Here is a 24,265-nt window from a genome sequence, read left to right on the forward strand (position 1 = left end):
AAAGATGCTTTCTAAAGGCTGGTTTCCTTCCCCTTTCCTGGTCCCCGGGGCCCAATGGATAGTGTGGAAACTGAGGCCAGAGAAACAACATCCTAGAGTCACACCGTTCATTTTTGGCAGAGCAGGGACCACAGCACTTTGACCACTCCCAGCAGTAGGGAGGTCGGACGGGGTGATCTGGGGCTTGTCTACTAGCTCTCAAGGCCTGTGATGGAGCTCTGAAAGCCAAATCCTGGTTCTTTTTACTCCGCCTTGGAAGTTCACTGGAATTCAGGTTCATTGGAAATGAGTAGCCATTGATATAAAGGAACAATGCCCCAACCGGCCAGTTGTGCACTGGTTGTTTTCCCCCCAAACCTTCTTACCGAGATCCCTGCCCTCCCCAGTACCCTCCTCCCATCCCATCTGCTCCTGGGCTGCTCCCCTGGGACTCCCTAACTCCCAGGCTTTGTTCTGCTCAACTGCAGGTAGGATGTCTCCATCCGCAGAGTCCTCCCCACCCACAGTTGGGCAGAGCCTTCTCTCCAGTTAGAGACCCTGGGGCAGTCTCAGACTGGCCTCCCTGAGATCTGTGTCCATTCCTATGGCACGCCCTGGTGAGGACAGTGGAGCAGGGTAAGGGATATTGTCCTGAACGGTCTCTGCTCTGCAGCTGGCCTGGGAGAGGCAGCCGTCTGTCCAGTAAAGGAATGTCCTGAGGTGACTCAGGATCCCAGAGGACCTCGTTTCCCCTCATCCTTTTTGCAGCTGAAGTCTTGCTTCATCAACAGCGTCTGGACAGACACTGTGCCGGGGTGACAGAGGCTCTGAAGAAGGAGAGGCTGCTGTTCTATCAGTTCCAAGAGGAGCAAAACACCAGGAGTAAAAACTTCCGCCGCAAGGTTTACGACATGGAGCACACCTTCGTGAATGCCACCAGGAGCCAGAAGTAAGGGCTCTGGAGTCCCCACTGGGCTTCGTGGGCCTAGAACCCAGCCTAGAGCAGGCAGCCGCTCTCTCAAAGGAGTGGTCTCTCCCTGATGGATAAGAGAGTCGGGTTTTCCAGGCCCCAGGGCAGCAACCTTCTCTTTTCAGCTCACCTCTTCACAATAGGTGAGAAATACCTGTCTGGGGGCTGGGGGCTGGGGGTGGGGCTGGCTGAGCTGCCAGAGAAAAAGAAAGGATGTTCATGGTCAGAATGCAGGGATGCCAATTACGTGGCCCCAAACGTCCATTGTGGGAAAGACCACTTCCATCAGGTAAAATCAGGAAGAGCTTGCTACAGAATCCCCCCTGTCTCCCCGCCACTGACCCCCATCAGGAAGGAGCACGGGTGGGGAAATGCTCAGGGCGGAGCAAGGGGTTCCAGGAAGGCCATTTAGGGATTTGAGATGGAGGCTCTTGAGTGCTCAGGGAGGCCTCAGTCAGGTAGCAGGTGAGGAGCCCTCACAGGTGTCTGTCTGTACAGTGGTCAGGTACACAAGAGGCAGCTGGGAAGGGTGGACTTGGGTGTGAAGAGGAAACTTGCAGGGTGCGTTTTCAGGAGAGCACCAGGGCACAGGGGCCATGTTGCTAGGAGTTAGAGAGAGAGAGCATGCCAGAGGGAGGGTGAGATGCAGGAAGACCTGGGGATTCTATCACCAATTTGGTGGCAGGGGCCAGAGTGAGGGGAAGGAGGCCCTCTGATCCAGCACACTGAGAGTGCCGCACCGCGACCTGCACTTCCCTCTAATGCCTCGTTTTCTACTCAAGGAACATAGACAGTGGTTCTGGTTGCCGGGCACGGAGGTGGGCACGGTGGTGGAGCTCAAGCAGCCTTCTAGGTTGCCCTCCCGTGCCCAGGTTACCACCCTGCTCCTCTCTTGTCCCCCAGGCTGGTTGCTCTCTGTAACACACTGCACCAGGAGCTGCTTAGCTACGTCGATGTCATCCAGTTGTCCCTGCGCAGCTTCCGCCAGTACTTGGAGGAGAGCCTGGGCAAGCTGCGCTACTCCAACGTTGAATTCCTCAAGCACTGCAGGTGGGACGCAGCATCCGGGGCCTCTGCAGGCCGCCAGCTTGTCTCTTGAGAGTTGGTCATTTCCCCCTTAATTTTTTAAAAATTAAATTTATTGGGGTAACATTGGTTAATAACATTATTATGAGCTTCAGGTGTACAATTCTATAATACATCATCTGTATATTGCAGTGTGTGCTCACCATCCAAAGTCTCCTTCCGCCACCATATATTTGACCTCCTTTACCTTCTTCATCCTCCTCCCACCCCCCTGCCCCTCTGGTAACCACCACATTGTTGTCTGTGTCTGTGAGTTTGTTTATTGCTTTCTGTTCTCTATCCCACATGAGTGAAATCATGGGTCTTGTCCTTTTTCATCTGACTCATTTCACTTAGCATGGTAGTCTCAAGATCCATCCATGTTGTCGCAAATGGCACTATTTCATCATCTTTTATGGCTGAGTATTATTCCATTGTATTTGGTTGGTGCAGAAGTAATTGCAGTTTAAAAGGTTAAAAATAATTGTAAAAACCGCAATTACTTTTGCACCAATCTAATGTATGTGTACCACATCTTTATCCAATCATCCATCAAAAGACACTTAAGTTGTTTCCATGTCTTGGCCACTGTGAATAACGTGACAATGAACATAGGGGTGTGTATGTTCAAATTTTCAAATTTTTTATTGTGGCAAAATATGCATAACATAAAATTGTCCATTTTAACCATTTTTAGGTGTACAGTTCAGTGGCGGTAAGTACGTTCACATTGTTATGCTACCATCACCACCATCCATCTCCAGAACTTTTCATCTTCACAAACTGAAACTGAGTCCACTGAACACTCTCATTCTCCTCTCCCCCAGCTTGTGGCAACCGCCATTCTACTTTGTGCCTCTGTGAATTTGACTACTCTAGGTGCCTCATTATAAGTGAAACCACACAACATTTGTCCTTTTTTGTGTCTGGCTGATTTCACTCAGCATGAAGTCTTCAATCCTCATTCATATTGTAGCATGTGTCAGAGTTTTATTCCTTCCTAAGGCTGAATACGAATTCATTGTGCATATATATGACTTTTTTTTTTTAATCCATTCATCCCTCAGGGCACATTTGGGTTGTTTTCCTGCTTCTGTCCTTGAACTACCTGCATTTATTTTTCTTGACCTTGTACTTTTAATCGAAAGCCTTGTCAACCTCAGTATTTGGGACGGGTGGAACGTTTCAGGTCTGACCAGTGGCTTTTATTTCTCCCATTATCTTCAGATTATTTTCAGAGGGAGGCAACTTTTCTTTGGAAGAAATTGACTCACTGTGTCATCGATTGGAGAAGGAAGCTACCCGGATAGACTTTGTTGAAAACTTCATCATGATCAACTTGGAGAAGATGGAGAGCGAGTACCTGGACCAGGTGGGTGAGCCCCAGCCCTGACCTACACCTGGTTACAAGGTCAAAGGGGCCAGTCAAGCCCCCTTTCCAACCATTAATTGAGCCTGCACCCCTCTGCTTCTAAATCCCAAAAGTTCCCAGTTAAGCCCCTCTCCTTTATTTTTTATATTTCTTTACAGGCCAATGATTTCATCAACAAGTTTGAAAGTAAATTCCATAACCTGTCTGTGGACCTTATTTTCATAGAGAAAATCCAACGCTTGCTGACGAATCTACAAGTGAACATCAAGTGCGAGGTAGGACAGATTCATTCTTCATCTGGTGGGTGTTTATCACACACACCTGCACGCCAGCACTGTGCCAGGTGCTGGGGTTACTGGTGTGGTCTCTGCCCCATGGTACTTGCACTCCAGCCAGGAAGACAAAGATTAAATCATAATAGCCTCTAACTTTCATTGCGTTCTTATGCACCATGCATCCTACTAACCGACTTATTTTGATTAGCTATGTTAGTCCTCAGAAGAATTGTATGAGGCGAGTATGGTTTTTAACCCCCATTTTAGAGATAAAGAAACCAAGGCAGAGAGTAATTAAGTGACTTAGTCAAGAACACAGAGCTCTTAAATGGTGGAGCCAAAATATGAATCCAGGTCAAAGATCTCAAATAAACCTAGCTACACACCTCAAGGAATTAGAAAAGAAGAACAAACTAAGCCTAAAGCTAGCAGAATGAAGGAAATAAAGGGCAGATCAGAAATAAATGAAAGAGTCCAGAAAAACAGTAGAAAAGATCAATGACACGAGAAGGTGGTTTTCCGAAGATAAACAAAATTGACAAAACTTTTGCTAGACTAAAAACAAAAAGAGACAAGACTCAAATAAACAGAAATGAAAGAGAAGACATTGCAACAGACCCCACAGAAATACAAAGAATCATGAGACTATTGTGACCAATTATATGCCAACAAATTGGATAACCTTTAAGAAATGGATAAATTCCTAAAAACATATCTACACCCTCAACCAGTACTGTGGGTCACCAATTTTATTTGTAAACTTTAAAATTTTTTCATCTATTTGACAGTAAAAAAACTTTCAAACTTGCATTAAGTTTTTAATAAGATTGTGTATTTCATTTTTCCAGTACTTAATCTCTCTCTCAGATAATATGTTTTGTCGAACATTTTCCTGGTCAAAATCAGTATTCCAAAAACAAATCTCAGAACCTCTGGTTTTTCTAGGTGGCAAAATCCAATTTGCAAACAGATGAATTAAATTCTTCTCTGGAACAGCTTAAAAGCAAGGTAGAGATGTGTCGAAACTCAAGGGGAGATAGAAAGGTAAGTGCTCAATAGATGCTAAGCTATGCATAGGAAAGATGCATGATGCTGGAATCATAAACTGGAAATAGACATATCTGTGGTCAAGATTTCTCCAGCAGCAGAGGGGCCACTGAGCCTTTCTACTTAACCCGTTGTATTCAGTGGAATTAAAGAAGAGAAGAGAAACCGTCCACCTCCCCCAGCACCTCCCAGGCAGGAAGGTCTAGTCCAGAGAGAGCTTCTTTTCTTTTCCACTTCAGTGAATGAGTGAAGGTTTCATTGTTATTAGCAGCAAGAGAACATTAGTTTTCTATCTTTACTGCTTTTTCTTGCGTGGTAACATGTGCTTCTTGAAAAAACGTTCCCACATCCACAAAGCACGGAGTGGAGAACACACATCCCTCATGTTCTCATTTCCTGCAGAGCCCCTTATGACCTTTGTACTTTTGTGCAGATGTTTCTACACTTCCTTTGGAGAGCAGGGAAAACTGGTTAATCAGCTGTGACCCCTTCAACAGACCCTTTAAGGATTGCTCTGCCTCTCCAGGGCAGAGACATTTGTCTCCCACATTTCCTTGCTTCCCGTCTTCCCTTTCTGCCCACTCCTGGTGCTGTCAGAGTGCTGGGCAGGGTGGGGGTGCGGTAGGGGGGTGGCACAGCCTCCTGGCCAGGTGGGGGGAGCATGAACTTGGTTGGACAGGTAATGCTGTGTTGACGGAGGATGCTGGTTGGATGCTTCTGCAGAGCAGTGATCAGGAGACAGGAGTGATGCACCGGGTGTGTGGTGAAGACGGTGGGGACCAGGGACAAAGTGGCCAGAGCTGAGTGCTCAGTGCCACATTGAGGAGGGTCTCTGGCTGCTGAAAGGCAGGCAGGTAGGTGGGAGAGACGCAGGGTGCCAAGCCTGAGGCAGAGAGACTAGTGGCCTGGACAAGGTGCCAGCAGGGACATGTTCCAGCTCTAGAGCTGAGTAGCAGGGGGATGGGCAGGACTCAGAGCGCACTGGGAAGGAAGGCAGTCCCTGGCCTGGGTCATCTATTAGGCCAGTGAGCCATTTGGGAGAGTGTGAGGGCTGCCGAGTGATGTGTGGGAGGTGTGGTGAAGGGGAATATCTTCACGGTACTCCCCTGCGCGCTTGTGGGGCCTGGTCAGTGGGATTGCTGCTCCCGGGCGGTGTGTACTTGACATTGCCACGGACATGGCCAGATTCCCCCACCAGAAAAGCTATGGTCATTTTACTCCTGCACACTGTCGCCATCTTGGGCTAGAAGAAATCCTAGGGAGCATTCTCTGTTCCCATCACACGGATGGGGAGACTGAATCTAGCAAGTTGAAATCATTTGCACAGGACAAACCTGTAGAGCCAGGGTTAGAACTCCTGATGCCCCATCAAGTGAAACACCTGCTGTCTCAGTGCAGGAGTCTGAGAGTCGGCCCAGCGTCCCCCCCACAGGGCCCGCCCTGCAAGTGAGGAGCGTCCATCAGACCAGCCAGCCCCTATTCCTGAGGTTTAGCTGGAACCAGCCTGCCCTCCTGCGGCCTGCTTCCTGTCGCTTTCTTCTTCCGTGTTCTCAATAGACAGTGACAGCAGAAGACCTCCTTGGCTTCGTCCGAACTTGGAAAGAAAAACTGAGCCAGAGGATTCAGTACCTCAACTGCAGGCTGGACAGGGTATCTGTGACTCAAATGGTTTTTACTATAAGGAACTAATGGGGTGGTGGGAAGTGGTAGGTGAGCTGTTGGGTCTGGGCTCCTAGGAGACCTGCAGGGCTCATCCGAGCCCCCTGGTCTCATGATTGCCTGGCCGCCCTTATCTTCTCACTCCCTGCCCCCGACCCCATGGTCCATTTCCTGAACTGCAGCCAGACCAAACACTAGAAAAGGCCAGTCTGACCGTGCCCCTCTCCTGCCCTCTGGGTGAAATCCAGACCCTTCACTCAGACCTACACAACAGCTTCTGCAGCCCACCCTCCACGGCCTCTCCATTTCTCTGCTCCCTCCCCCGAAAATGTCCTGTCACCCCACACCTTCTCTTATCCCTGGTCTGGCCTGGGTCTCCTGGCCCCAGTGATACCTCCCACTTCCCCATGAGAACACAGACCATGCAGTGAGGTCTCCACTTTAGGGACTATCTCCCCTAGACGGGGCGCCCCAGGCTTTGACCCTCACACCAGGCTTTGAACACCGGAGTCTCTCAACCAACGTCAGGTGGTGGACTGGGATGGAGGGGTGTCAGAACCAATGGTGGCATAAATGGATACCCCTCAAGTTCTACTCCGGCCACGGTCAGGCCCTACCTCTCACTGCCATGTTTTGAACCAGCCCTTCCTGCTGCGGAGGCTCTTCCCACCAGGCCAGCAACACTAAGCCTCCATCGCACCAGCAGTCCTGTGCCTGACACAATGGGACAGGAGTCCAGCCGGGTCCTTCCCTTTCACAGGCTACCACTGAGACGAGACTCGGAATAAAATAGGGAACAGCTTCCCGAAGCGCTCCTTGGGGGCCACCCCTCCAACCCTTTCTCTAAGGTCCAACTCAAGGGGATGTCGGCCCCTCACTCATCCACGCATTCATTCATTCACTTGTCTGTTGGTCAGAAGCACGGCCCGGGCACATCCATAGGCCGGCTTTATAGGTCTGTGACCCTCCGTCTCATGGAAGACACTAGAAATTTTTCTTCACAGCACTGGTCCCAATTCTAACCAAACATTTATTTGCAGAAGTACATATTAAATGTCTGTCTCTCTGACTAGACTATAAGATCCATGAAGTAAAGGGTCACATGTTGTGACCTCTTTACTCCATGTCCCAGGACCTAGGCAGAGCCATGCAGAGAGCAGGAACTCGGGAAATATTTTTGGAGGTTCGCATGAATGAGTAGCCCCCTAAGAGAGATATGGCCGTGACTGCTTTATAGAAGGGAAAACAGAGGCTCAGAGGGGTCAGGCAGCTAGCCTCCCGCTGCAGCACCTGGGCAAGGTGGCCCTGGAATGTGAGCCCAGCCTGCCTGCCTCCCTGGCACCTAGGCTGGACCCACACACGTGGGCCCTTCTCTGTGGCCTTCAGGACAACATCTTGACTGAGCTGGAGGTGGAGAGTGACATCCTGGTGTCTTCAGAAGCCCTTGAAGAGGAAGCCAAGGTGGACATGGTCACGCCTGAGTCCTTCGCCCAGCCGAGTCGCATGGGGAAGCCCATGATTGAAGACCCAGCAGTGGGAGTGGTCAAGAAGATCCTGCAGTGAGTGGCGCTGGGGTGCACGGGGGGTGGGGGGGTCGACACCACAGCCCACACCCTGAGCCTTCGGGGACCGGCTTTGGGGTCCCATACCCTGGGTTCCCATGTGAGCCCACCCCTGAAAGCCTGTGACCTTGAGCAAGGGACTTCTTTTCTCAGAGCCTCAGTTTTGTCCTCTGAAATGGGCTTATGGCAGGATGGAGTCACGTGGTGTCATGTGCTAACTGGGGTGGTGCCCAGGGCTTGGCCGGAGCTGTCCTCATGGTCCCCGGGAACAATGCTCACACCCTTTTCTTCGGTTTCAGACTTCAGGACTCAAGACGCTCCACGCCCCTATGTGACAAAGGTCAATGTCAGACAGGTAGAGACAAGCAGGCCCGTGGGTCTCAGGGTACCGGTGGGGAGGAAGCCAGTGTTGCTACCTGGCCCAGTCTCACCTTGCCTCCTCTGCTCTTGTCCTGGGCAATTGTCATGCAAAGGCTTGAAGCGACACCGGAACCGGGGAGAACACTCCACGAAGGCCTTGTCCAGTACCAGTGCCATCTCAGCAGGGAGGTAGGGCTGCCGGGCTGCCCAGGACCTGCCCTCCCCCGACCCCTACCCCGTCTCCCTAGACGGAGGCGAGAGACCACCCTGTCACCTTACCAGGATCTAGCCTCAGAATGTGTTGCCTGTGCTCATAGCTCTGAGAATGCAAGGGATCCAGTGAGGGGCCAGCTCTGATGCTGGCTTTGGTGATATCTGTTCTTTCTTGCTGAGTCACTCGGCTCACGCAGACCTCCTATTTGGGGACCCTGTCTAGGAGTTCATGGGATTTCCATGGTGATGGCAGGTGGATCCAAGCCCTGCTACCTTCCCACAGACATCGTCCCTGTCAGAATGAGGGACACTGGAGGTGGCTTTCCTTCAGTGACAATATGGAGCCATAGGAGGAGTCCCAGACGTCTGCATCCTGGCCATGCACTCTGCCCACTGTGCCCCGTCGGAGTCGTTAGACTCATGGCTTAGTGAGCGTGGGGCCTGGCTGATCCCCAGCGTGGATATGCCAGAAGGTGGATATTAGAAGGCACGTGGCTGAGCCAACTTTCTGGGTCTTCTGTGAGCCCTTGTTGATGTGGTTTAATTCCTGCTTTTGAGGAAGTGGCAGTGAGGAAACTCCTGCTTTGCATACCCGCAGAAGGTCTTTTTGAACATGCATGCCACCTGCAAAGTGGGAACAAATGAAGACCAACCAAAGGAGAAAAGCAAAGGCTGTTTATCAGAGCAAGGGAGTCAGCTGCAACACTTGCCTTTTAGCGGAGACTCAAAGGCAGGCAGAGGAGTGGCAAAGCTGTGTAATGAAGAAAAGGGGGGATTCAGGGGTGCCTGCTTGGAGGCCGTTGGCACAGGGGAGCTGCAGGCAGGCCAGCAGCAGGGCCCCCTATGTGACTGGTCAGGCGAGCATATTTTGCTTTCTCTGGTGGGTCCTAAGTTGGAAGCAGGGACAACATTTAGGGAAGTCGTCAGTTATTAATGAATTCTTGGTTATGTGGGGCTGATTGTTGCAGAAGTTATTGTTTAGCTTTGTGGATTGTCACTAGGATAACCATCTGACTTCCCACAAGTCTGACTTATAGCACTCTGGCTTCCCAAGTTGTTTATTGTAATAAGGAGTTGGTTTCTCAGGCAGGTCACTCCAGGTTGTGGGGCAGACCTCTGTATGTATATGTGGTCCAGCCCTTGTCCATTTGTATATTCAGTATGAAATCTATGTTGCTAGCACTGCCAGGTGAAAATTCAGGACGCCCAGTTAAATGTGAATTTCAGATACATGACACATACTATTTTTAGTATAAGTATGTCCCAAATACTGCATGAGACATACTAAAAATTCCTCGTTGCTTGTATGAAATTCAAGTTTAACTGGGTGTATTGTATTTTCATTTGAAAATCTGGCAACCCTATATGTGGCTCAACCTATTTTTCTTTGGGACCTCACCACAGAGGAGCAAGGATTCAAATTTCTGGGATCGAGCGCCTCTACCCCTTGCCCCCTATCAGTGAGCTTGGGTGGGTTTTAGTGGTAAGGGCTCCATCTCCATAGCATGGTTGTCTCCAGAACTATCGAGAAATAGAGGGGCATCTTGAAGGATTCGGCCCCAGACATGGACATCAGGTGGCCCCACGACCTGGCCCAGCATCTCTAGCAACCTGGGGAAGGGGGAGCAGGGGGGTTCCCGCAGGCTCAGCTCTGCCTGCACCTGTCCTCAGCCTCCAGAGCACTGACCCACCTTTGTCCCACAGTACCTCACGATACACCAAGCCCAACCGAATGGACAAAAAGTACCAGGTGCTTGGGGACAGGCCACCTCCTCGGGCTGAGTAAGTGACAACGCCTTTTCCTTTACCTCCATTTTCACCTCTTGTCTCCATCTGGGGGCAGCTAAACCTGACTCAGTTGAGGGAAAAATAAAACGTAGGGGGCAGAGCAGGAGGGATCAGTGAAGGGACAGGTAAGGGTCAAGGTCAGTTTGTCTCAACCCATTTCACCTGAATTTGGTGAGAGAGATTTTCACCAAAATTTCACATTTTCCAAACTAAGCGTTTTGTGGTAACAGAGCACCATACCCCTTTGAGGTTTGGTTTCTGTGTCTTTTTTTAAATGCTTCCCCCTCCCCCATTCCTCTTTTATTTTAATTTCAGTGACTAAAACAAAATCTGTTCCACTTAATATGGCTACATTTCAAACTAAGGAAAATGTCAGCTTCAGAAAACTGAAAGCGCAGGTCTGCAACCAGTCCTCCTCCCCACCATCAGGGACAGCACCCCGTACTCATTGGTCTTTTTGCCCCAATGGTCCCCTCGCTAGGGTTTTGTGAATGTGCAAAGAAGGGTGGCGTTTACAGCAGGCAGTCCAGAAGTCATGTCCAAATCAGCAGGTAGACACTCCCTTGCCTGACACACCCAAAGACATTCCACAGCATTAAAACCTGACTCGCTCTCAATTTTGCGTAGTTCTGTCATTTTATCCCATGTGTAGATTTATGTAACCATCACACAATCCAGAAACAGAACTGTTCCATCACCACCAAGCTCTCCTCCTGCTATTCCTTACAGCCACATCCACCCCGCCCTCACCATCCCTAGCCCTGAGCAACCACGAATCTGTTTTCCACCCCTATAATTTTGCCACTTCAGGAATGTCATATAAATGTTCTCATGCAGTATATGAGCTTTTTGGGGTGGCTTTTTGCACTCAACATAAGGCCACTGAGATCCACCCAAGTTGTCACGTGTATCGATAGTTCATTCTTTTGTATGGCAGAGTGGCATGGATGATATCCGTGGTATTGGAGGCACCACAGCTTTTTAGTGATTAAAAAGAAAAGTCATAGGCTAAACAGAAAATAAATAAATTGAGCATTTATTAAATCTCTGAAAAAGGGGAGACTTTCTTGGCTTTACACAGTGGTTAATTGCTCAGAAAATAGAATCAGAATGCTTATGTTTTTACCCTCACATGGGGGCTAAGAAACTTCTCCCCAAGCCTCAGTCTTCTCTGCACAGTGGGTAGAAGAGAAGCCTTCTCTTAGAGCTGTGGGGAGGAGCCCGCAGGTTCCCAAGTGTCACCCACAGGCCTCCCTTAATACAAGACTTTCACACTGAGAAGCACTAGATGAAATCACAAGGAAAAAGATGAAAACACTTGGCAAACAACATTTTAAACTCCTCTGGGTTAAAATGCAATTAAAAGTTAGTTAACAATCAGCCATGAAACAATGGTGGTAAATAAGGACAACAAAGAAAAAGGCCTTTACAAATTGGCTCCCCGCCTCCCCCAGCAAATTATTAGGTTGGTGCAAAAGTAATTGTGGTTTAAAAAGTTAAAAATAATTGCAAAAACAGCAATTACTTTTGCACCAACCTAATACAAAGGAAACCTTGAGAACTCAGTGAGTAGGGTAAAGGGAGAATTTGAAGAGACCATGCCCAAAGCAGGAAATAAAATTAGGAAAAACACATGGAGAAAACACTCTCACTAGAATGCAAAGAAGTGGAAAGGGAACAGATCCATCCCATATTTTGCCTGAGATTAACCAATCTATACACAGATTTCAGTGCAAATTCCCAGTTTATCAAAGGAGGCTGGAGACCTCCCAGGCACTGCAGGTGGGAGGTATTAAAGAAACAATTATTCTGACACTCGTTAAAACAATGAGGAGGACTTTATATGGGACCATGGCATTAAGTGTGTCCCCACTGTCGAAACGGGAGAGATGGGGCTCAACTCAGGAAACAACAAGGACAGTGGGGATTTATAGCCGATGGCAGAGTGGGGGTGGGGGTGGGGTCAGTGGATGGAAAATTCAAGAGTAGTGGGATCCTGCTAAAACTACTTAACAGGATACTTGTTGCAGGCAGGCCGGGGGATCAGCTCTCAAGGGTGGGTTGTCTCTAAACTGACTTAGCAAGTGGAAGACAAGGCCCAAGGATGAGGTCTAGTTGAAAAGTGGGCTCAGAGGAGCCTGTCTAAAGTTTGGTCAAGGAGAGAGTCTTTGTGAGTCCCTCCTCTTGCTCAAGGCAAGAAAAGCAGAATGTAAGAGATACATGAACCTAATTGCAAACCTATTTTAAAATCAGCAAAAGGCAGTACAATAAAATGTTATCATTTCATTTTTCCTTCTTGTTTTTTTAGCATATTTTCAATTTTCTTTAATTATGATGAAGGAATTTTAAAATGAAAGATCAAGTGACCTGTTACATATATTTTAGAAATTGGCTGACAACGGTGTGTTTATAAATAGTCACTGCATCACTTTATAAAAATTATGAAAAATGAAGTGTCCTACAGCTACACGTAGTTCTAATACATCTGTCCTTTACTTCGCTCTTACTACAGAGTTGGGTGACCTAACTGGACAGGAATAGCCACAGGATCTGTGCAAATTGGTTTAACTGAACCCTGTGCAGTTACCTAAGGCCAGAGGTACTAGAAGGAGAATGTTTGGTCCTACAGGAAGTCATGCTCATTTGATTAATATTTATAAGAAACCATTATTGCTTCTTTCAACCAGTGCTGAGGCGCGGATAGGCACAGGCACTGCACTGGGGCGGGGGTTCCGTCATGAAGAACAACAGACACACATGGTCCGCATCATGGTGGGTGTTACCACCTGCTGGGAGAGATGGCGGTTAATCAGCCAGTCACCCAAAGCAACCCCAAATACCCCTGTTGCGGGGTGCTATAGAGCTGAGGGCCACTCTGGGAGCTTTGGAACGAGGCAGTCAGGGATTGCCACCAAACCGGGGTCTGAGGAAGAGCAACAACAAATGTGAGCAAGAAGAGAAGTTAGCAGTGTTCTCTGGAAAAGAATCAGTGTGTGCAAAGGCTCTGGGGAGGGAGTGAGTAATGACAAAGAGTGAGGAGGCCAAAGGAGAATAGACTTGGAATGGGGCAAAACCCAGCCCGTCACATCCAAGAGGCATTAGCCTTGACAAATAGAAATAGTCGGTGGGCATCACATGCTTGGGCATCCCATGAACAGTCCAGCTCCACTTCTGGTTGCGCTGCTGAGGCCTTGGAATAGTCTGTCCATTTGGTTTTGTCCGCACCAGTTGGTGTGATTAGACCAGGCCCCTCAGGGATTTGTCTCGTGTGTGTTGCAGGGACTTTAAAGGGATCATCCTGACCCTCCTCTGGGAGAAAAACGAGCAGCTGCTGAATGTCGTGGAGGTGAGGGCAGCTGCCCACAGGCCTTGGCCTTCCCCTCTGCCAGCCGCGGACCACATGTCCCCAGCTGCCCCTGCCTCCCACAACCTGCTGATAATGGCCTTGCAGGTGAAACCGAGGAAAGGGGATTCTAGCTCCTGTGACCGTGGCTACCCACCTAAACCTCATTCATTCATTTACACATTCATTCGGCCACCAAATATATCTCGGACATTAACCGTATGTCAGATACTGGGTGTGCCAAGCGGAACAAGCCCATCTTGTCCCTGCGGCCAGTGCTCAGCAGGGGGGTTACAGGCATGGCAGCAACACCCAGGAAGTGGGCGGGGCGATGGGAGTGGCACCTGGGGTCCTTCTGTGGGAGCTCCCCAGCACCCCGTTCCAGCACACTCCACACAGGGGTGTCTGTGCGTTTTCCTGTCTGCCTCCTCCTGGGCTGTGAGTCCTTCGGAGCAGGGCCTCTGGGTCATGCATATTAGTGACCCACAGCCTGTACCCAGCTTGGTGCTATAGGAAGCTCTCAACCTGGCCATTGAAATGAGATTCCATTTTGGTCTTGAATTTTGCCATTTACTCACGTAGCCCTACAGTGCTGGCGGTGCTGAAAAGGGCAGACAGACAGGCAGTCGGCATCACCGGCATAGGGGACAGCAAGAGAGAAGGCTGGGGGTGTCGAGAGCAGGGTGAAGGACGCCAGGAGCGTGGGCCGGAGTCCCGTACGCAGGGGCCTTGCCCACACATCGGTCAACCCTCTCTTGCAGGAGTTTTACCGCAAAGAGAAGCGTTCAGTCACCAGGCCCGACTGCATGTACGACACCTTCGACCAGTGCGCGGAGAACATCGGAAAGAAGATTCTGGAGTACCAGAGCCAGACCAACGAGTACCACAACTCCTGCCTCATAGGTGGGTGCGGGCAGGGGGTGACATGAAGCCACTGATTGAGCTCGGCCTGGACCTCACGGCATGGATGTTACCCTCCTAACCTGGAGGTCACCGGGGAAGGCAGGGGAGCCTCCCTGTGTAAAGCACACATCTTAGAATTAGGTCAAAGCCTTGATCACATTAAACTGGGAGAAACAACGATGGCCTGTGCACCACCCCCAAAGTTTCCCTTTCCTTGAGGGAAGATTTGTATGACTAAAAATATTTTGTTTGCTGCAGATATTTTTGACAGCTTCATTGAGATATTCATATAATACAATTCACCCATATAAAGTGTACAATTCAATGGATTTTAGTATATTCAGAGTTGTACAACCATTACCACCGTCAGTTTTAGAATCCCTTGTCCCTCCATCACTTCCCCAGCCCTAAGCAACCACTAAGCTTTCTGTCTCTGTAGATTTCCCTCTTCTGGGCTTTCATATGAATGGAATCATGTAGTATGTGGTCTTTTGTGTCTGGCTTCTTTCATTTTGTATAATGTTTTAAAGGTTCATCCAGGGTATATATTAGAGTATCAGCACTTGGTTCCTTTTTCCGGCTAAATCATATTATATTGTATGCATTTACTTCATTTTGTATATCTATTCATTCATTGATGGACATTTGGTTATTTCCACCTTTTGGCTACTGTGAATCATGCTGCTATGGACACTCATGTGCAAGTTTTTGTGTGGACATATGTTTTCATTTCTCTTGGGTGTATAACTCGGAATGGAACTGCAGGGTCCTATGGTAATTCTGTGTTTAATCATTCGAAGAATCCGTCCAGAGTGCCTGGCCTATGCTGGGCTATGTTGAACTTGGTAGAAGCAGCCTCCTGGAGAATAGGGACATGAAAACAGGCAGGTAGAATACACCTCGCCATTTACATTTACTGCAATGACATTAAAGGAGCTGAGAAAACATGTCCATTGGCCTCCCTTTTGCCCATTTCTCCATGTTCCTCTACATCTGTTTCATGCAGTTGTCAGTCCTAATTTTTCCTGCTTCTAAGGCAGGGAACGTGAGCGACCATCACAGGCCTGCTGCATTGGTTGAGGGTAGAAGAGGGAGAGGAATGGGGGACAGCCAGATCTGGGGTCATGACCCAGCACTGCCATCTCCCAGCTGCATGACCTTGACCAAGTCACCTCGCCTCTGTGAGCCTCACTTTCCCTGTCTGTAAACTGGAGATAAAGGCAAAACCCACCATGCAAGGCGTTTTTGAGGATGAAGCCCCTTGCATAGACCTGCCATATATAAGAGAAACAGTCTGCCGTAGTTCTTGTTATGTGGTTGGGCAATGACCAGAATTGAGACTACAGACACCATTTTGTTTCTCTAGCTCAGAATTTCCCCCAGGTGAACTCTGTGGGATCCCGTCCTACATGACCCTCCTCAAAAGGAAGTTTCCATGGTCAAGAAATGCAGCAAATTATGTCCCTCTCTGGAAGATTCATAGTTCACATGAAATGAACACTTCCATTTCCTACAGTTTGTGAGTCCAGTGTCCTGACCAACTTTCCCACTGGAAACATGTAAAAATGCTGGATAGAATTTTTTTATGATGAACTCTTTTAAATGCATTGAGATAGCTATAAAGTAAGAAACACACAAGGCCTCAAAATTAAACAAAATAAGAACTATAATTGAGCAGTAATTTTGGCTTTTGCCCTAAGGGCTTCACTGACTCCTTGTTTTCGTGGCCTTCAGGGCATTGGAGACAAAGCCTCAGCCCTCCCGAGGTGGAAAGTCTAAAAGGACACATGCCACATAAAACTGGGACTCCATCTGCGGAGTGAGGTGAATGAGACAAAAACCACCTCTCTCAGCCCCACAACTAGAAGGTCGACTGTTTATTAAAAACCTTGGTACTGGCTAAAGAAGAAGAAAAACTCCAATGAGAATCCATGACTATAAGCCAGCTGTTATGTGGTTTTTAAACCTGAAGTCACACCAAGATAGACCTGAATTCAACTTTGTTTCTGTGGATCGTCCCAAAGACCTCTTGCTGATACGTTAGCTTAAAATGATCTTGAATTAGGTAGTTGTGCTCAGATACCTCTTTAGTGGAGATACTACAAATCTCTAGTAAAACCCACCTTCAATTCAGGCCTCCAAGGAGTCCCACAAATAAAATGCCCAGAATAAGAAGAGATCACAGTAAAAAAAAACCAAACAAACAAAACACAAACACAAGGAAAAAAGGCACCTTGAACATGAGACAGCAGGATGAGGCCAGTAAAAACTTCAGATATTGAACATCTCAAACACAGAATATAAAAGAATGTACTTATTAAAGAGCAAATTGGAAACATGAGTAAGGAGCAAGAGACGAATAAAATGACCAAGTAGATACAAAAGAGAACCAAGTAGAACTCCTCTCTTGGGAAAATAAATAGTTGACATTTAAAAATTATGAATGGCTTTGCTATCAGATTATTCACTGCTGGAGCTGCAATCGGTGAACTGGAAGGTAGATCCAAAGAAAAAACTCAAAATACAACACAGAAACACATAAACACTGGGGAGAGAGGTGAGGAGATATAGAGGAAGGAATAGGTCTAACAAATAGCTATTTAGAGGTCCAAGGGGAGAGGAAACAGACTAGAGTCGAGGCAATATTTAAAGAGATAATGGATGAGACAGAACTGCTAAAAGACGCAATGCATTTTAAATGAGCTGAAAAATCCTGCAGAGTATAAAAGAGAAGTCCTTTTAACTTGTTTAATCCAGTATTTTCTATTTTCTATGCTGGTTTGAACAAAGGGTCCCTTTTGGTGAAATATCTATTACCACATTGAAGACCAAGTCTTTCTCTTTGGGAAACTGCTTTGGGCCTTTGTTAGAGAGATCGCCTCAGCAACTTCTGTCTGTCCTCTCCCCTGACCCCCAACCCCCAATGTCGACAGAATTACGAGCCCAGATGAGGAGATTTGAGGAGCTGCTGCCCCAGGTATGTTGGCTGGTGATGGAGAATTTCAAGGAGAACCACTGGAAAAGATTTTGCACCTCCATCAGAGAGATCCAGGAACAGTTCTGGGATTATCAGAAGCAACTGGAGAAAAGGAAGGTGAGGGCCCCAGGACCAGCTCTTCCTCTCCAGGACCAGGGGCCCTGGGAATTTAGAAATGGGTGCAGGGCATAGGCAGAACAGGGTCCCAGGGAATGCAGTGGGCTAGGCTTGGGATTGTTAGATGAGGGCTGAGGGACACGAGGCATTGGAGAAATGAGAGTGGAGCCAATAGCTTCTTCATAGAAAACATTCAGTACACTCCTTGTTGGATTGAATGGGTGGGTCAGCTGGGTTCCGTGTGGCCCTGGTCATTGAGATCAACAGTGATCGTCCACCTGGTCTTTGTAGCCATGGGATGTGGATGCTGTTGATTTCATTGGACTAAAGCCCTGATTGTGCTGCACAGATGCCCTCTCCCTACCCTCAGAGTTGGCTCCAGCCATGCCCCTATCTTGCCTTCTCTGCCACTCCTCTGCCCTTGGCCCTTCGGACACCCAGGTCAGAGTACACCTCAGTCTGGTCATGGCCATAATTGGCAGAGGACATGGGCCCGGGACTTTTTGGCCCTGACCTTCAGATACTGGTATCAAAATCCTTGCTGATTTCTGGATGTTTTGATTGAAGGATGAAAATGCCCAGAGTCTCCATCCAAATCTCGGACACCCTGCACGTTTCCAAGAAATGGAGTCTCTATGTCGAATGGAAGAGAAAAGACAGGAAGATGTGGACACCATGATTAGGGAAACCGGGGAGAAGTTGGAGGTCAGTGGTGCCATCCACTCCCAGGTCCGGGTACTGAGCGCTGCACTGCCCTCCGGAGAGCTTACCCCAACTGACAGCCCACCAACAGTACCAAGCGTGGCGCTGGCACCCTGGCCTACATGGGGCATGAAAGGGGGCAGGTTTTACAGGTGGAGATGATCCGTGTGGCTGTCTTTAACTTGCCAATTTTTTGATTTCTAAATTAATTACAAAATTACTAGTGAGAACTTTTTGTTTTTCAAGATCCAGGTCTAGTTTTATTTCCTCTTTGGTGAATTGTCCCTTGGCAATTTCTGAATCATTTCTTATCTTCAAGCCAAGTCACCTCTACCTCTTGGGAGAGGCCTCCTGGCTGAGGACCAGATGCCAGTTAACGTGGACACATTGACACATGACTTTGGTCTTGTCTCACCTGCTGGCTCCCCAGATCCACCCTCAGCCTACTTTTGGAGGCAAGTTCCTCTCCCTGCAGCACGAGGCCCCCTGTGTTTTCTCCAGGAATCTACGAGAAAGTGTGGCCGGCTTTTCATCACCAGCTTGGCCACCTTCGCTGAGAAGTTCCTGCTGCAATTAGATGAAGTGGTCACCATTGACGATGTCCAGGTTGCAAGTAAGTGGCACCACCGGCCTTGTGCCCTGGCCCCAGGCGGTTGGTGAGGTGCGGGCTGATGGGCCTAGAGGGTTCTGCTTTCCCCCAATTCTACCAGAATGAAAACAGATTCTCCACTGAGGGGACTGATGAATTTTTGTTTTTGTTTTCATTAAAAGTAAGCTTTTTTTAAATTTATTTTAAAAGCAAATCCCAAAAAGGTCGAAGGTTATATGTAAACAATGAAACCCTAATAGTAAATCTTTTCATGATCTTGAGATAGGGTGAGCTTTCCTAATTACGAGATGAGAGCCAGAAACCGTAAAGGAAATGGCTGGTACTTCTCTGTGGCCAAAAGAAAAACAAGGAAAAATATCGAAAGATGGAAAGACAAACTACAAACTGGAAAAATATTCCTAATAACCTAAAGATCAGAAAAAGACCGAATATCCTTGTTGTACAAGTCAAATTTGTAAAAAGAGACAAAGGACAAACATATGCAATTCAGAAGAGAAGCAATTCCTATGGCCAGTAAATGTAAAAGGTGCTTGACTTGACTGTTGATGAAAAATGTGAATACAAACATTATTAAGATACCAGTTTTCACCAATAGCCTTGCAAGGCTTTTAAGCTCAGTGGCAACCAGCCCTGGTGAGAAGGTGAGGAAGCCCAAATGCCACAGAGACCCTTGGAGAAGTGTGACATCAATACCACTCTCTCGGAGAACCCTCTGTCAGTACCTGTCAGAATTCTGAATGTACACAACTGTGGTTGTTACCCTGGGAATTTATCCAACAGAAATACTTGCACACTTTTTCAAAGATATATTTTCAAGTGTATTCGTCACAGCACTGAAATTGCAAAGAATTGGACACTACACTAATATCCAGGTATAGGGGATTGGTTAAATAAATGATGATCCAGATGTGCAAGTGAATATTGTACAGCTGTTAAAGTGGGTTCAATAGGTCTATATGTGCCCACGTGGAAAGGGAGCCAGTAATACTGTTACGTGAAAACACAAATTGACAGTCAGCACTTATATATGATACCATTAAAAAAAACCACACACATGATATAAACATGCGTAGTCACGTATATGTAAATGAATCTATGTCAGAGAGATAAATAGAGACACAGAGAACGAGAGAGACAGAGCCTGAGAGACAGGTACCGGACTGTTGACAGCACTCACCTCTGGTGGCTGGGATTGGGAGACACTTCTAGAATCTTTTCTTTTTCCAGGTTAGGTGATGTTTAAAGTTTTTATAATGTGCATATTACTTTTATAACTATACAAAGACTCAAATCATGTATTAAACGTTATCCATTTATCACGAATCTATTAAGTAATTAAAATATGTTTTTACTAAATTATTTTATTACAAAGACACTAAATATTTATTATAGTACAGTAAGAAATTCAATTTGAATTACAAAGAACGTTAAGAATACAGCCTACATATATGGTATAGTCAGCTTTACTGTGGGAGGGGACTTTGCCCTCCCCTGGGAGACTCCAAGTGGGGAGGGGAGGAGTAAGCCCTCATTTCTGTAAAGTCATGGGGTAGGCCCCTTGATCTCAGGCTGTGGTGAGGCCACGGTCAGTAACCTGTCTCTTGCCTGCCAGAGATGGAGCCCCCCAGACAGAAAACATCAATCCTCATCCGGAGGAAACTCACCGGACTCTCCCTGGAGGAAGAGAGTGAGAAGCCCCTGATTGAACGGGGGAGCAGGTGAGAGTAAGCACAGGAGGAATATATGCATGGCTGTATTGCTGAGGACGGTGCTGTGGAATAACAGACCTGGTCACCTGGGAATGGCATTATGTTCTAAGCCTCAGTTTCCTCTTCTGTGAAATGGGTACCACAGCCTACCTCACCTGATGTTATGAAGAGAAAGTGAAAAGAGATTGTACTTGGAGGGCCCCTGGCACATACTGAGAGCTCGGCAGCTGTTAGTTGACATAATAACGTCCCACAAAGAAAGGGAGGCCTGTCCCAGTGTGAGGCATGTTCTGGGTCCCTGGTGGCACTGGTGGCACTGCGAACCACTGCAGCTGTGTCATGTGTGCCAGGAGCTATCAAAGTGCTTGTCCCTGTGTGTCAAGAATGTGACTCTGGAAGAAGTAAGGCAGTGATTTGCAGAGCTAAGTTCTTAGCAGTAGCTTTTACAGCATAGCCGGAAAAATGGACCAGGAACCAGTGACTGCCACCTGGCTGGCAGACTGAGGAGGAAAGTGAGGCCCAGGAACAGGAAGCAGCTGGAGGCGTAGCATTCCCCTGCCCCGCGCAGAACCCAAGACTGTTTATTCACATGGCTTTCAACAGTGTGAGAATATGAAAAAGAACTTGAAGAAACTTAACATTGACTGCTCAGAAGGCTTTTTTCTTTTAATTAAGACATTTAAAGAAAGGCTAACCTGTCCCCCCAGGGTTAGTGGGTGCACTGTGAGTGATGAAGCCACGTCTGTGGGCTTTGACATGCGTGTTTGTTTGTAGGAAGTGGCCCGGAATCAAACCCACCGAAGTCACCATCCAAAACAAGATTCTCCTCCGGAAAACTTCATCGATCACCACCACCAAAACCACACTGGGCCACCTGGCAGCCGTGGAAGCCCGAGATGCTGTCTACCTGGTGAATGAAGGGCTGGGCTGGGCTGGAGGCATCCAGGGGGGCACAGGGCAGCTCCGTTTGGCTGGCTGGGGAAGGAGGTCTCTTCCCATCACAGGTGCCCTGACATTTGGCCCTTGGAGCCGATGACACGTCAAGGTGCTCCAGACACAGTGTCAACAGTTAATGTTCTAAGGCAGAGGGACATGTCCAGTCCCAGTGACAGCGTGGGCCTGATGGCTGAGCCCCAGTGCCGCAGGCGCCCAGAGGAACACCCCAGACTGAGGGCAGGGTGAAGGGAGGTTTTCCAGAGGAACAGTTGGGTCACAGCAAGGGGACAGAGTTAGAGGCACAGGGACCCCAGGAGTAGTGGGTGGAATAGCTGATAGTTACTGAGTACCTACTGTAGCTTCTGTTCTCAACATGAGGCATCTCATTGAATCCTTGTAACAACTCCATGAGGAAGATAGAATTGTCCCCAGGTTACTGCTGAGGACACTGAGGCTTAAAGAAACATGCCCCCCTCTATGCTACTACAGAGTAGCAGAGCTAGGGTTAGAACCCACGTGCCTGTTAGACACTCACGGGACCTGTCTGAGAAAGAGGCTACTCCCAGATGCCACCTGTGGGCCCTCTCAGTTCTGATGATGTGCTGATCTTTGGACCTGGTGCCCAGAGAGAAACCTTGTCCTACCCAGAGGTAGGCTGACTGGTATTGAGAGAGCCTACAGTGCCCAGGGCTGGCCCTTACTGGGCCACTATGTCCAGCCCCAGACAGAGGGGGCAGCTCTGCCTGCTCAGGGCCTGGAGGACTCAGCCTCCCGAGGAAGCAGGAAGCCTGAGTTCCAGAACAGCAGTTAGGAAGGCGTGCAGAGTCCAGTAGGCCGGATCCTAGTCCCTGCTCAGCCTCTTTCTAGCTGGATGACCTTCAGGCAAGGCTCTGAGCCTCGGTTTCCCCATCTACAGAACAAGGAAAACAGTAGGACCTGCCTGGTCAGTTGTTGAGCAAATCACATGAGAAATGACTTACGGAAATCTTGCCAGTGCCTGGGGTGGGTTACAAACTACCTGCCAGCACGTTACAGAGTTCTTCTAGGGCACAGAATTCAGAAGTGCCTCCTCATGCCGCGTCCTGCTGCTGCCTTGTTCCCAGAAATATTTAGCATCATTTGAAGAGGAGTTGAAGAAGATCCGGGATGACAACACATTGCAGGTGAAGGCGGCTCAGCGCTGGAAGGACAGCTGGCAGAGCTCCATACACACTATCCAGGGCCTGTACTCGTGACACCTCAACGCACTCCAAATAAAGGCTCATTTTGTATGGACGCCTCCTTATCCATCCATCTGTCCTTCCATCCATCCATCCATCCATCCATCCATCCATCCATCCATCCATCCAAACATACATACATCTACCTATCTATCTATCCATCCATCCATCCATCCATCCATCCATCCATCCATCCATCTGTCCATCCATCCATCCGTCCATCCATCCCTGGTCTGTGTGCAGCACTTTGCTCCATCAGTGACCAGGACGTGATGTAGTACCTGCCCACGTGGACATCAGTTCCAATGAGGAAGACTGAGGTGAAAGGGAGTTCTACGTGGTTCTCAGGGATGGTGGGCAATAGAGTCCAGTGCTTCAAAGGAAATAACTTCCAAAAGTCATGCTTGGTACTTCACCTTAGAAAATGAATTAAAACTTATGAGAAAGAATATATTTTACATTTAACAAAATGTGGGCTATAATTGCAACTATGCAGTGATTCCTAGAACCAGTGAAGAATTAAGCCAGTGTTAACTGGGTATCTGCCTGGCAACTTGCCTGGCCAAATTACAGCATTTTGGAAAAATCTTCTAGGCCTCCTTAATTTTCCTTTTGGCCTCTTTAATCCCACAGGACTCAGATCATTCTCTTTGGAAACCTCCATCCTGTGGGTTTTTTTGTTTTTTTTTTGTCGATTTTTCTCTCCTCTTCGATTTCTAAGTGGCCCAACCATGCCAAGTCTCATTTGTCATTAACTTTCTATGCCACTTGGACAGGATGCTAATATTCATTCTCGACATCAACTCCTGTTTCTTTTACATGGTTGGCATTTTGACTTTGCATCAATTTACATTTTCACATGCTTTCTCTCTTTTAGTGACTCATGAGGTAGGTTCCTTATATATGTATGTGGTTTCGTCTTGCTGCCTTTTTCTTTCCTCGCCCCACCTTCTAGTGCAGTATAAATTTTGTACCAGCTGGTTGACTGGCTGTTATAGAATCAGTAATATTGTAGTTGGTTGCTTTGCTTAAAGTATTAGTTACCCCCACCTCCATGCGCTACCCCACAACTGGGCCCTTAACCAGCTGACAGGTCAATATCTGCATCCTTGGGATCATCCTAATGGATGGGCCTTGCCCGCGGCTGAGCTGTGTGAATGACCTACAACTCAAGAGTGGGCAGAAGCAATCTCTTCAATAGCCACGACCCTCCCCTCTTGCTTCTATGACCTTTCTCTACTCAATATCGATTTAAGCTTTTGTTATCCCATTTGCCAGTGTTCAGTGGCTGTGCGGCCTCTACAGCTTTAGGGGTCAGTCTCTTGTGGGGATTAGCCCCTTTCAGCTGACTCACCGGGGAGGCCTTTGTGGGGAGATTAGGAAGTTTTGCTTAGTCAGCCCCTCCTGAGCTGTACCACAGCCTGCATGTTAGCAGAGCTCTGGCAATCTCTCCCTTTT

At 48.0% G+C, this 24,265-nt stretch overlaps 1 protein-coding gene across 1 annotated transcript in view; it reads left to right on the forward strand.

Annotated features, from left to right (window-relative positions):
* The window catches only part of CCDC180 (coiled-coil domain containing 180), a 50,887-nt gene extending 28,025 nt beyond the window's left edge, over positions 1-22,862 (forward strand). The window contains 18 exon segments of the mRNA XM_074330745.1: positions 748-928; positions 1,853-1,999; positions 3,242-3,386; positions 3,545-3,661; positions 4,607-4,705; positions 6,266-6,358; positions 7,754-7,926; positions 8,229-8,346; positions 8,348-8,478; positions 10,207-10,284; positions 13,570-13,636; positions 14,395-14,536; positions 17,470-17,630; positions 18,198-18,335; positions 18,834-18,945; positions 20,555-20,660; positions 21,426-21,561; positions 22,691-22,862. Coding sequence (XP_074186846.1) covers positions 748-928; positions 1,853-1,999; positions 3,242-3,386; positions 3,545-3,661; positions 4,607-4,705; positions 6,266-6,358; positions 7,754-7,926; positions 8,229-8,346; positions 8,348-8,478; positions 10,207-10,284; positions 13,570-13,636; positions 14,395-14,536; positions 17,470-17,630; positions 18,198-18,335; positions 18,834-18,945; positions 20,555-20,660; positions 21,426-21,561; positions 22,691-22,822 — 2,276 coding nt within the window. The 3' untranslated portion in view covers positions 22,823-22,862.
* The last annotated feature ends 1,403 nt before the right edge of the window (positions 22,863-24,265 follow it).

The sequence above is a fragment of the Rhinolophus sinicus genome, linkage group LG04 (genome assembly GCF_036562045.2).
Source record: "Rhinolophus sinicus isolate RSC01 linkage group LG04, ASM3656204v1, whole genome shotgun sequence".
NCBI lineage: Eukaryota > Metazoa > Chordata > Mammalia > Chiroptera > Rhinolophidae > Rhinolophus > Rhinolophus sinicus.